General features: G+C 45.8%; 1 protein-coding gene across 1 annotated transcript; it reads left to right on the forward strand.

Annotated features, from left to right (window-relative positions):
* Positions 1 to 69: 69 nt before the first annotated feature.
* On the forward strand, positions 70 to 7,667 carry si:busm1-163l24.3 (uncharacterized). The gene is made up of 6 exons (XM_061090065.1): positions 70 to 138; positions 2,051 to 2,280; positions 2,699 to 2,802; positions 3,286 to 5,934; positions 6,928 to 7,136; positions 7,241 to 7,667. The coding sequence occupies exons 2-6, from the start codon at positions 2,097 to 2,099 to the stop codon at positions 7,311 to 7,313; spliced, it is 3,219 nt and encodes a 1,072-aa protein (XP_060946048.1). The 5' UTR covers positions 70 to 138; positions 2,051 to 2,096; the 3' UTR covers positions 7,314 to 7,667.
* The last annotated feature ends 5,341 nt before the right edge of the window (positions 7,668 to 13,008 follow it).

The following is a 13,008-nucleotide window of genomic DNA, read 5'->3' on the forward strand; positions in this document are numbered from 1 at the left end:
AAACAGCACTATGTCTCCCCCTCGCGGTGACACAAAGAATCACAGGGAAGGCTGTAGTTTCACTTTCTTCCGGTGGTGTGTAAAGTGTGACGGTCTGTGAGAGATAGAGAGAAACCGCCCGCGAAACACATCTATAAGGTCAGTATAGATATACAATCTGACAGATGTTTGTGATCGATTGTTACAGGGTCAGGTGCAGACACACGGATTGTGTAGATAGATCGACAGATGAACTGATGTGTGATTTTTTTTGTGTCCACTTCCGTGACTTTCAGCTCTGAGTGCATTGTGTCTTTCTCTGTGGTGTTTCTATGACAGCCTGCAGAAGTAAACATTTAACATTTGTCGCATATCTCGCATTTTTGACTGAATAAAAACTTAGTGATTAAAGCGCCAGAGTTAAAAATAAGTTTGCATTGCCTTAATATAAACAGACAATCACAACAGATGCAGCTGTGGGGGGAGTTTACTCTTAGTCGTTGGTATGAAGATGACCTACAATAAACTGAAGTGGGGGAAGGAGCGGGAAGGGGCGTTAACTTTATCACCTGGCACAGTCTGCGCACATTACGCACTATATTTACGCAGAATTTACGCATTTAACTAGGGCTGCACAACATGGCCAAACAATATAAGAATATGAAAATGTTGATTTTTGCTCCAGAGTGAAGGTTGTGGTTTTAAACTCTTCTCTATGGGCAGAGCATGATAAATACTTAATCAGAAAAACAGAGTAAAGCCATAACCAGCACCCCATAACCCTTTGATGCACATGCTATGCAAACCCCTTCTAATGAACAACATGGGTCAAAAATGACCCGTATCCATTTCCTGTGTTACCTCATGCATAGCTGGGCGTTTCTTTGCTATATTATTTTATAGCGTATTCTTCTTCCTTTAAGAAAAGGCTCCTTTGATGATGTAGTTTGATGACATAGACTCATCTTCTATGTCATCAAAGGAACCATCATCATTTAGGAGAGCTGGATTGCAAGACACACCCACAACAGCTTCATCCTCTGGAACCTGACAGTCTAGGTCCTCAGCTTCAGAGATTTCAGACTCAGATACAAGACCAAGAATTGCCTTCTCATTTTCCTCATTCTCTTCGTCATGCAGCATCTTTCTGAACATGTCAACCGTAAGTCTGAAATGATTGCGACCAGCCGTACTAACACTCCAATAAAAAAAATCAAAGGAATATTTTAAATGCACATCAATCAGTCTATTACGTATAAACTGTTATATTTTGAGTTTTATTTGTTTGATCTAGCAATGGTTAGACAGCCAGAAGGTAGCTAGAAGCTAGTTAGTATTGTACATATTCTCTTTCCCATTAGTAATGGATTGTAAAATAAGACGATGTGCAAAAGCAGCCTAGTGAAATTAATGGTAGGGGTTCTGTAGTAAATACATACTGTATTTCTCATTTTTGACCCATGTGTGTAAAGGTGATGTAGAAATACAAAATGTACGTTTGTTTATAAAGTAACAAAGGACACATTTAAATAAGGATTAGTAAAGATCAAAAACAAGTAAATTGGGGAATACCTGAAATACTGAATGATGAAATTCCCTGCAAAGATATGGAAAAGAAAAACTGCACCGGGTCACAAGATACAATTACATTTAATCACAATCACAAACACTTGCGTTTTTGATCTACAACCCAGAACTTGACATTGTCTTCTCCTGCTAATGCTTTATAAAATCAGCATCAGATGAACTGGAGGAGACACATTCATAAAATATGAGTTGGAGAATTATTTGCTCAGAATGTCAATTTTTTTTTATTGTTGTTGACAGCTGAAATGGAAATTTCATGCTGATGTAGTGACAGAGAAACCCCCAGTAGAGGGTGTCACATTATCAAATATGTATTTCTTCCTATTGGCAAGGGTGGGGTCCTACATTTATGCCTGACATTAATATTTACAGCTTCTCTAAGCAGCATTTTGCTTTGTCAATTTAATCATTTTGTCATGTTGATGTTTACACTCACCATTCCTGTTTGTGTGTGTTTTTGTGTGTTTGTGTTGCTTCCTTGCAGAAAGCTTCTTCCTCACAGACGACAGTGGTTGTGTTCCTCCCAGCAGATGGCGAAGCGGTTCAGGATGGTGAGGGTGTGCGGTCTGCCCACAGACATTAACGGTGACAGACTGACAGACAAGCTATTTATCCACTTCCTGAGGGCCAAGAACGGGGGAGGAGAAATAGACTTCGTCACCATTGTCAAGGCAACACCTGCCTCTGCCCTCATCACCTTCCAGGACAGTGAAGGTCAGTGGGGTCAGGTCCTGTGCATGTTTGTGCATATGAAGTGTTTGTGTAAGTGTGTGGGTGGGTGTCGTTTTCAATTCATTCTTGCTTCAGCACCGTTAATGTCTTTTTCTCATATGCCAATGAAGCCCTTTTGAATTGAACTGAATTGACTGGTCTGAAAGTACATAAACACGCAGGTCTCAAGGTTCAGCTTAAAATGCTCCATTAACTTTCAATTTACAGACTCTAAAAGAAAGTTGCAACCAATTCAAAGCAGCAGCAATAGTGAGGGATTGCACTGTGTTGGCTGTCACCAGTGATTTACACTGAGCCGGAATGTTGGCAATGGTCAATGGAGTGGCCAATGGTTAAAGCGCTTAGTCAGGATGCTTCACAGACTGAGATTGATTTCCCTCTGGTGACCCCTCTCACACAGTGGCACGCAGAGTGGTTCAACTCAGCCGGCACGTTCTGGAAGTGGATGGGAAGATGTATAAACTCACTGCAATGGAGCATCAAGAAGGCCTGGAGCCAGACAAGGTATGTGTAAAGATTGAATATATAACAATTATTTTTATTTCATATATTTTGTTGACCTGTGTATGTACATTTTCCAAAATGCTTCCAACAATGTTCAAACCCATAGAAATTCCCATTTATATTTATATTTACATCTATATTTATATTTATATTTATATATATTCAACAGATGTTTAATAATAACTTTGCCCATCTCTGCTATAACTTCCAGGGCTGTTTGTATTAGTCACCAGTAACGTATCATGATTATTGACCTCCGCTTATTGTGAATACAACTTTTAAACATGAACTCATCCATGAAGAGGATGTGCGCCTTAGTCGCTCATAATCAAACAAGGTCTTTTGTGATAATTTTGAATAAAAGACGCCGAGCGACCAAAGTTACATATTGTACGTTTTAACTAGAAAGTTGGAATATGTTAAATTCTGTATACTGACGAAAATCCATGAACGCTTGTTGTCTGTCTTCCTTTGTGATCATAGGTCATAACAGGTTTATCAGCAACCCTCAACTGCAGCCAGCTTCCTGGAGGAATACCGGCGCTGAAAAACCTCAGCAATAGCCACGCTGATGTCGACATAATCTATGACACAGAAGAATTCTGCACATTACGTGGCCCCTACTCCAAAGTCCAGGCTGCTTTGGATCAAATACTTGGGCATCCTGCAGGCCCACAGTCATCACACATTGACTCAGGTCAGCCTGATCCGATTTGGTCCACGGAGCCCGCTCAGCCCACAAGGAAGTCTCACAATCAGGGGTCAGAAAATCACAGCAGGACACCCAATTGGCAAAGAGCACAAAGTGAGACAGCGAGACACTCAAGCTCTCATAGAGACCTGATGCCAAGTGCTTATAGCGGCGAAGATAGCAGCGAGGCCGAGGGTGCAGATCTGTGGCATTCTGGGAATGCGACTGCAGAAGAGGAGGACTTCTCACTGATCTTGGATGCAGACATGTTCCAGTATCTGCAGAAGCACTGCCGGACAGAGTACCAGCACATCCTCAACCTGTATGGCGTTGAGGTGGTGGATATGACAAACCAGGGGGTGACTACACTGTTTCTACAAGTTACAGCAGTAGTGAGGGAGGATGGTCAAGAGCAAGAGCGCCTGGCGTTTGCACAAAAGGCATTAAGTCGACTTTACCAGGAGAATGAGACCAAGATCCGTCGTTCTATGCTCCCTAAGAATATCCTATCCCCCAGGGGAGGACTGCAAAAGGCGTTACAAAGCATAAAGATCAGACTTCCAAAGCTTCTCCTGAAAGAGGATGACAGAAATATTTTCATCATCGGGAGCAGCAGTGACATATCTGAAGCAAAGAAGCTCCTTCTCCATGACCGAGACAAAGTGAATGCTAAAAAAGATGATGTAGCCAGTCTCCTTAGACATTCCTCTTCTGATTCAAGTTCATTTACTCCTGAAGATAAGGTGGAAACCACCACCATGTCCTCCTCTGAAGGGTGTTTGAACGACGGGCTGGAGAGGTCAGAGGAGGATGAGAGAAGAGCTGAAGGAACCGGAAGGTACAAACTAGCAGCTCGGTTTCGGGAATCAGGGCTTGGCGCCTTAGGCAATCGGCCAACTGACCTCACCTTCAGAGGGCTCTCATCTCTGGGTAGACAAACAGGCACAGGGCCCAATGTAGGCCACGGCGTCCTCTCTGAAACAGCAGGAATTCCTGGAGATAGACTCTCCACAGCAGTACCCAAAATCACAGGAGAAGACATCCTATTTAAAAGTAGAGATTCATACACCTCTATGCAGAATGAAATCTCCTTGAACACAAATTTAATGGACACTTGCTCCAAAAATGTAACATCCCCCCTAAGCAGTCCTCAGTCCAGTTTGTCAGGAAGTACTGCACCTCCACCTGCAGAGTCTGGATCCACGATAAAGCAAGCCAGAGCAAGGGGCAGGTCCTCTAGCTTCAGTAGCCCAAGTAGTGAAGGGAGGGACAAGCGGGAAGTCTACAAGGCAGAGGTTACGGTTGCCAAGGGGAAGTGGCAGCATATAAAGGAAGCCTACAGCACCCGACTGGACGACCTGACTTCTGACGTCAAGATTAAAGAAAATTCACCTGATGGAGGTAGTGTGACAACCGTCACCATCAGAGGGACAAACCAGTCCCGAGTTAGTTCATGCCAGCTGGGTTTACAGAAGCTGGTTGATTCGGTGAGTTTGGACTTCTCTCTGCAGGAGCTGCACCTGTCAGAGCTGGGCGTCTCTGATCCTGAAGATGAAACTCTACAGGTGTGTTGTGCTGAGGTGCGGAGCCGCTACAAGAAGGTCAGTATCAAGGTTCTGAAGAAGAGCTTGATCCTTATAGGTCCAAAGCAAGTGTGTTCTCAGGTCAGTGCTACACTGCAGGAGGTGTTTTCTGGAGATGTGGCCCAATCACCCAAACAACAGGACGTCTCTGTCCCATCCACCTCCTACTGGAATCCGCCGACTTCTTTACAAACGAGTGAGGAGCGATTTTCTTTTGAAAGCAATTCTCAGGTGATGCTAGCAAAGCAAACAGGCACTGATGGAGGCCAGGAAACGGGAACAAACCATAATAGTGACATTGATGAGAAAGAGCTTACGAATGAACGTGAGAATCTGACATTTGTTGGGAAAAACCCTGTCATTAAGGAGAAAGTGAAAATGACTGGTACAGCAGAGATGGATGGACAGAAGGACAACGCACTAACCAACAATGCTACTGCAGGAAGTATGAGACATGTGAATGGTGTCGGGTCGGCAACTGCCCGCCCTGATAAATCCATGGGCCTTCATAACAAGGGGAGAACCTTGCGTCTCGACCTAAAAGATGGCGTGCAACAACGAAATGTCGTGACCCAGGACAACCCGGGGGAGTCCAGGGCGGGACATGGAGAACAGGGTCACACCTGTTTGTGTGGGGACAGCGGGATGTCAGTGAAGAGGACAAAGTGTGGGGTCGCTATGTGCTCAAAATGTATGGACTCGGTGCACGTCCACTGCAGAGTTTGTTATGCGGCGGATCCGACCCCTCAGGGCATCCAGGGCAAAATGAGCCTCTCTAAGCTGCCCTTCAGTTTACCTGGTCACAGCAAGAACTCTTCTATCAAGATCACCTACTGCATTCCTGATGGTATCCAAGGGGTGAGTGTCAAACTCTGAGCACTCTGTCACTGAGAACAGCTGTATCTAATAGATGCCTTTCACAGAACCCCCCCCCAGTCTCTCTGCCCTTCCCTCACACACAGACAACTTAAACACACACAGGTAATACCAATTAGCCGAGTAATCTTTGTCGTGTAGCTATAAGCGACAACTCCAGGAGCAGCACACATACTTTGGCTACAGAGAGTCGTATTGAAGAAGAGGGATTCTCTGTAGGTGAAGTCTTTGATTAAAGCGTCTGAACTTTTTCACTTACATAAATCTCCTGACATAGAGAGAAGTCCCAAATAGTTGACACTACATAAGCATTTGCCCTGAAAGTTCCAAGGTGGTTTGAAACATTAGAAGGAGTTAAACCTGGGACTGGAGTGTGACAGCCATGTTAAACCCATAGACGTAGATTTATTTTATAAATTTGGTAATAAATGTGATATTAAATCCAGCATCAATGTGTTTCATAAAAAACAAAAAACAAAACAGTAAATTAATTTTCGTTTATTGCTCCAAAAATGCATTTAAATGTGCAGTATCTCTAGCAGTAGTAGAAGTAACATCCTTTGCTTATATCTTTATTACAGGCAAATAAAAAATTGGTTTGAAGACTTCTCATTTTGAATGTAGATAGAGCGGTAACTTGTCTTATATTTAGACTCTTACAGGATGTGAAAAAGCAGCACACTAACACCCTTCAGGGAGGCTTATTATTTTCTGTTATACAGGAAATAACATTTCAGTGCTGCATAGGAAGTGAGATTCTTTTTTCTGTTTGCAGGGCAGAAATCATTATTAGTTTCCGTCCATTGGGTGTTTCTTGGTACGCTGTGATCTGCACCAGGCAACACTTATTTATGGTCAAATATCATCAAACAGACTGGGTGTCACTATCACATTGAGCTCTAATAATATGTCTTATGCATGGTAGTATTTAGAGGCTTTGGTAATGACTGTGTTTATTGCTTTCTGTCCTTTCAGAGTGATCACCCATTTCCAGGAAACCCGTTTCAAGGAGGCTTGTTCGAAGCCTTCCTTCCTGACTGCGAGAAGTCGAGGAAGCTGGTGCCCCAGCTGGAGAAGGCCTTCAGGCAGGGACTCACCTTCATGGTGACGGGCCCGGAGACGGGGGCCAAGGTCACCTGGGACTCCATCCCGCACAAGACCAGCCTACTGGGAGGCAAATCTGGGTGAGTGAATCCGGTGGGAATGTGCAAACAGAGCTGTGGAGTTAAAGGTCACAAACACGAGTCCATGAATCAGAGCTCAACAATCTTCTTTTTGTCTCTCTCAGGAAAGGCTACCCAGATACCAATTACTTGACTCGCTTGTCTGCGGTCTTGGCCTCTCATGGGATTGAAGAGTGACCAGCCAAATCTCAAGAAGGATACAAAAAATCAGTAGTGGAGATGTTCTTATGTGGTTTTTGTACACAATGTCTGATGATGTGTGCATTACATTTTTTTATTAGACAGTTTGAATTAAAATAACATTCCTGAACTTTTCTCAGTGAAGAGCTAATTTTGAAGAAAAAGATTTGTACTGTAAAGTGTGCATAGTATTGTATTGATGTTCTTTTTGTACGGTCCTGTGTGGTTTTATGAATATTAAGATATATAGAGAATATCGTGGAGTAAAGTTTTGACTTTGTAAACTTTCCTTCGCTTCCTTTATTTGTCCTCAAAATGGGCAAAGAAATAAAAAAGCACGTCTCCTGAGTTTTTTTTTGTTATGCTTTTTTTATTAGTCCTGGAAAACATGTAAGGCATATGGTAACATTACACACTGAAGCGTTACAAGCTCTAGAGGCCATGTGGACAACATGGCACCACGCAGTAAACCCAGAGTCAAGCACAGAAGCAGCATCAATTCAAAGGGTTTAAAAAACAAAGTCGAGACGAGAGAAAGAGTGTTTGCAACCACGGGGTGGGGGGTGGGGGTGTTGGGGGGGACAATGCAAAGGGAGGAAAGAGTCGGAGAAGTAGCTTCGAAATCAACCTGTCGGGTATGCCTTGTAGAAAATTACCAGTGAAGGGGAGGGATGTGGGGTGAGTTTCTGAAGCATTCCCAGAGTTAGTTAAAGGTGTGTCATGAATGTACCAGCTGGCCGTGACAGTGCCCGTGCTAAAGGTGAGGACAGGGAGTCAAGGCGGCACAGGGGGCAGTGGATTGGCTTCAGTTGGCGACTTGATACGACTAGAAGGGCTTCTACGTGACCACTAAAGTAAAGTGGAAAGAGAAGGAGAGCTGTACACTTCCTCCTCATGGATCCTAGTACTGTACATGACAAGCCCAGCCAGGTTGCACTTTTCTTAGCGTCTCGGCAAGTTGCTGCATCGCAAAACTCTTTCTAAATGACCGCTAAGGAAACGATAGCTGCAGGCGGATGTGGGTGTTTGGGTGCTCGGTGTGGATGAGTGAACGCAGTGGCTCCGTGATTGGAAATGACCCAGTGACAGAGCCTCTCCTTTGGGACTCGCAGTGCTAAAGCTTACATCAAACATGGACGCTGTGAAGGAAAGTTGGCGTGACAGTTTGCGCAGTGAACTCGGTGAAACAGAATGATGTCGCTGAACGCAAAACTAAAGTGGTTTCGTACATCACTGTAGTCTGTAGTTCTGAATGACCTGAGAAACCATATCAAAGAGAGAGAAAAAGAACCTCCTCAAAGCTGAACGGTGGGTCTGTGTGCCTGGGAAGCCGAGATAAAATGAATAGTAGCTATTTGTAACACCAAACTCATTGTCTCAGTGCATTTTTTTGTTCTAAAACTACGAGTGCTAATTGGTAATATCAAATCTAAAATTCAGAAATCACTTTAAAACACTGTTTTGCTCCCGCGCATCTCTGGGTCGCTCTTGCATAAGTGTCTGGTCTGGAATGACTGGGAAACCGTTTCATGATGACATGCTGTTCACCTAGCGTCACCATGGTGGAAAAGCTCTCTGGCAGCTGGGCCTCGGTCGAGAGTTGTTGGCTTGAGTTTAACCAACAGATCCCAAAGCCCTGACATTAAACACCCGCCCCAACTGATGGAGTTCATCTCAGAGGCATCTAAGCTCAAAAAGAACCTGGGGGGAAATGTTGAAAGAGAGAAAAAAATAGCGATAATCTGTTTCCCACATGCTGATGAACGCATGCAATTTCAAATTCCAGATGTTAAAGTGACGTTTTATCTGCTGTGAAGTGGAGATACAAGGGTGGGGGGGCTGATTTGGAGGGGCGTTTTGGCGAGCTGCAGGCCAAGAAGTCTGCGGACACTGCGAAGGGAAAACCAGCTCTGATAATCCTTGAGTGAACGGAGATCGGCTGGGAAGCGGAAATGTTGCGTCTGGGGCGAAACCGGGGCTGAGCTACGATCAGCCGGTGAGGTGGGACTTTGCGCAGCTGTGTTACAGAATTGGCGTGCCTGCACAGCTGTGTGAAAACATCTGTTCCCCGACCTGCCATAGAAGCCATTCGGAAACAAACTGAAAGAAACAGAAATCCATAGAGATAAAGACCAAGGAGATTTGGGTTTGGATGGATTTTTGCAACGTCTGTGAATCTGTTATTTCACTCGGCGGAGTTTTGAAGCTTGAACGCACCATGTCCAGTTCCTTCTCACTGTGATACGGATGTTACGCCGGCTAAACGCGCAGGAGTCGTCTACCTGTTGAGGTGATGCAAGAGCTGGTAAAGCACAGTGAAAAGGGATATAAATATGGAGGGAGGCGCCTCGGAATTGAGGTAAGCTGTGTGCAAGGAGAGAGGCACAGTGCAGGCCTACGCTTGAGCAGGACTCCGATCCATCAAAAAACTACAAATTGTGTTAAACCTTTTGTAAACTGCAGCAAAAAATCTGTCAGCACCATTGAGCATTTGGGATACAAATCTGACACGCTGACAACTCTTTTGTGTTTTCACTTTTGTTTCTTCACGGTTGACGGAAACGCATCCAAAAACAGGATTTTTTTTTTCTCCATATCTTTTTATGCACTGTTAATATTGAAAGCATTGACAGAGGAATATACATACAATTTGGCACACATGGTTCAGACCAACAGAGAGACTTCATCACATTTAAAAAGGAGCGCAGGGTCGCCAGGTAAAAGAGAGTATGAGAGCTTTGAACTTTAAACCCTTGGATAATAAAACAAATAAACCAACAAAAAAAAATATATAAAGGTCAATTAAAATAACATATTAAGTAAAACATCCTTCTTTTTTTTTTTTTTCTTCTTACTGAAAGCGTTTGTTTCTCACATGGCACTTGGAACAGAAGCACCGTCCACAGGTTCACAAAGGGAGCCCAGCAGATTAGAACAGAACACTAACCAGAGGCTGACAGGACACAGTCACTCCCCACACCAGCGTGGTGGTCACACTCCAGCCCAGGTGGACTCTGCCCCTGCCCCACGGTTTGACTTCCCCCAAGTCGAGGATGGATGGACGCTTTGATTCTTTAGCTGCCACCCAGGTGAAGTTGACCTGGACAGGGACTGGCAAGCTGACAATGAGGGGTACCGGTACAACACCAGTGTGTGTTCCTATACATGCGTGTGAGTTTATGTGAGTGCTTTTCAGTGAGCTTCAGCAGACAACACTGGGAGGTGGATGATGGGAACCAGGGGCGGCAGACCTGGAGCAGAATCAAAGCCCGCGTGGGACTGGAGTGTGACTGCCATGCTCGTAAGTGCATTAAGATCAGCGAGCAGAGTGCAAAAATACTAATACCAAGTGTCCTCACAACACAGGCCTCTTATCAGACGGGGAGAGAGAGAGAGAGAGAGAGAGAGAGAGGGGAGGCAGGGCCGGAGCTACATAGTACTGTAGCGGAGGAGTGTGGGGGTGCGGCGGTGGCAGGGGGGGGGGGGGGGGGTGAGGGAAAGGGTGAGACTTTTGAAACCTGACAAACGACCTGAGGACACACACACATCTTCACACACAATGGCACACCACACACGGCACATGAGGGAGGCCACTCATGCTAACACAACATCTTTTTTACTGTCTTTTTTTTTTTTTTTTTTATACATTTTCATATTGTTTTTTTTTTTTTACAAAGTCACTAGTCACCATCTGAGTCTCAACACCGAGGCCGGGCTCACAGACAGACTGACAGGCAGGCAGGCAAGTAGTTAGACGCCCACGGTTTAAGGGTTGATATCCACCTATGGGACAGATTTAGGAGTCCACCAGTCGGACCTGTGATGGAACACTAGAGGATCTTACTCCTAAACTTCTAACATGACACCAGCGAGGCAAAAGGGAAAATTCATACTGGCCATTAGAGGGAGCGATGTGCAGTTTTAGCTGGCATTCTGCTGACGGCACACATTGTCAATACTAGATTTAAACTTTTACACACAGTTTGGTGGTGCTGCAATACTAATACTACTAAAAAAAAAGGTGCTTCAACGCCTCATGAATTCTTAATACATTTTACTCCTGGTGGAAAAACTGGTCCCCGGCTCTGACTGTTGGCAAACAGCGCGAGGGAGGCAGGAGACCGAGAGACACAGGGAGAGGGAGTCAGAGAAACAGACCACAGTGCCATCTCTGACGAGCCTGACGCCTGTTGCTATGCCGACCGTAGAGAGGGAAATGGAAAGAGGAGGGAGAGAGAGAGAGAGAGAGAGAAGGGCAGTAGAGAGAAGGAGGGGAGGCAAAGTATGGACGCCGGCTTGAATTGAATTCTCCTCTCTCTCTCTCTCTCAGGTCAGGGTGATGGACAGGCGAGCGGCCGCGGTGAAAGGAGCAGAATGCCACCGAGCGCCTGGAGGAGGATCAGGGGAGGGGAAAAAAAAAAAAGAAAGTCTGATCCCGAGGAAAAAAGAGCTGGTATTCACCTTCTTAACTTGCTCATTTCAGACGCTTCACTGTCTCGGCGTGACAGGGCCTCTTTCATCACATTCAGAGTGTGTATGTTTGTGTGTGTGTGTGTGTGTGTGTGTGTGTGTGTGTGGGGCTTGTTTGAACAGAAACAAATTCTCCCTTAATTGGCACTGCGCACTTCTTGCCAACAGTTGGTCAGCTAGAAAAATTCTGGAGCTAAGGAGAGAAAGGCTCATTATGAAGAGGGGAAATTCATATTCTGCAGCCAGTAAATAAACTCTACAGAAATTTGGGTTTGGAACGCATGTGTAATGGCGCCGTTTCCCCCCCCACCCCTGATGAAGCCACATCAAAAAAAAATTCAACACCATTGTCTAAGATCCTAATCATAAACCATGATGCAAAAGTCTACAGGGGGGGGGGGGTAGGGTGCGTGAGCCAATCACAGGCCTCGGTGACTCACTTTCTGTGACATAACTTTGAGCGTTGGACGCAAAGAGAGAGAACAACGTGTGGGTGGGCGTGGTTCTTCGTTTGCCTGGCGCCTGCCTGTGGGTCCGGCCCGTGGGTTGGTGTGGGGGGGGTGTGGGGGTGTGGGAGGTGAGTGTGAGGTGTGGACTCAGCACAGTGGGGGGGTGCGGGTGGGTGAGAGGGAGGAGACGAGAGGAGGTGGCAGGTGGAAGTCAGAGCAGAACGATTTTAAGCACAGTGGGAGTTGAGGTGCAGGAGAGGCATGGGGGGGGGGGAGGGAGGTTGAGGGCGAGGCCGGAGCACGGGCGGCGGCGAGGGGGGGATAAACAGTTGTCAAGGAAACAACCCCCCTCCTCCACCACCACCACCACCACGAGCTCCACCCAAGCCTGGACCCTACCAACAGTCCTCCACGGCTCCACTTGTCTCAGTCGTTCCGAATAGGAGAAGAAGAAAAAATCCTTGAAGGAGTGAGGCAAGGGGAAGAGTTCGGAGCACTCAGGGTGGGAGGAGTGATCGGATCATTCTTTTGTTTGGTCAGAAAATGGTAAGCGGGGGGTGGGGGGGGGGGCGTGGGTGGAGCCAGGCCTGAGTGACCGGTGCCAGTGTGGACTCGAGAGGCTGAAGCAGAAGAGATGCATGAGACTGACAGTGGTGAGATCCTTTTGTAATCTAGCCCTCTAACTCCTCCCCGTTCTTGCTTATGCTCCGCCCTCCCCCCCCCCCCTGCCACCCCATCCCCACCCGTCACCCCATCCCACCATCCCACCCCCA

This window comes from Limanda limanda, chromosome 17 (assembly GCF_963576545.1).
Source record: "Limanda limanda chromosome 17, fLimLim1.1, whole genome shotgun sequence".
Taxonomy (NCBI): Eukaryota; Metazoa; Chordata; class Actinopteri; order Pleuronectiformes; family Pleuronectidae; genus Limanda; species Limanda limanda.

Excerpts from the sequence above, each read along its gene's own strand:
- si:busm1-163l24.3 (XM_061090065.1), top strand. The coding sequence starts at position 2,097 with ATGGCGAAGCGGTTCAGGATGGTGAGGGTGTGCGGTCTGCCCACAGAC. Across the intron at positions 2,803-3,285 it reads AAGGCCTGGAGCCAGACAAG|GTCATAACAGGTTTATCAGC; the intron begins GTATGTGTAAAG and ends TTGTGATCATAG. Across the intron at positions 7,137-7,240 it reads CTACTGGGAGGCAAATCTGG|GAAAGGCTACCCAGATACCA; the intron begins GTGAGTGAATCC and ends TGTCTCTCTCAG.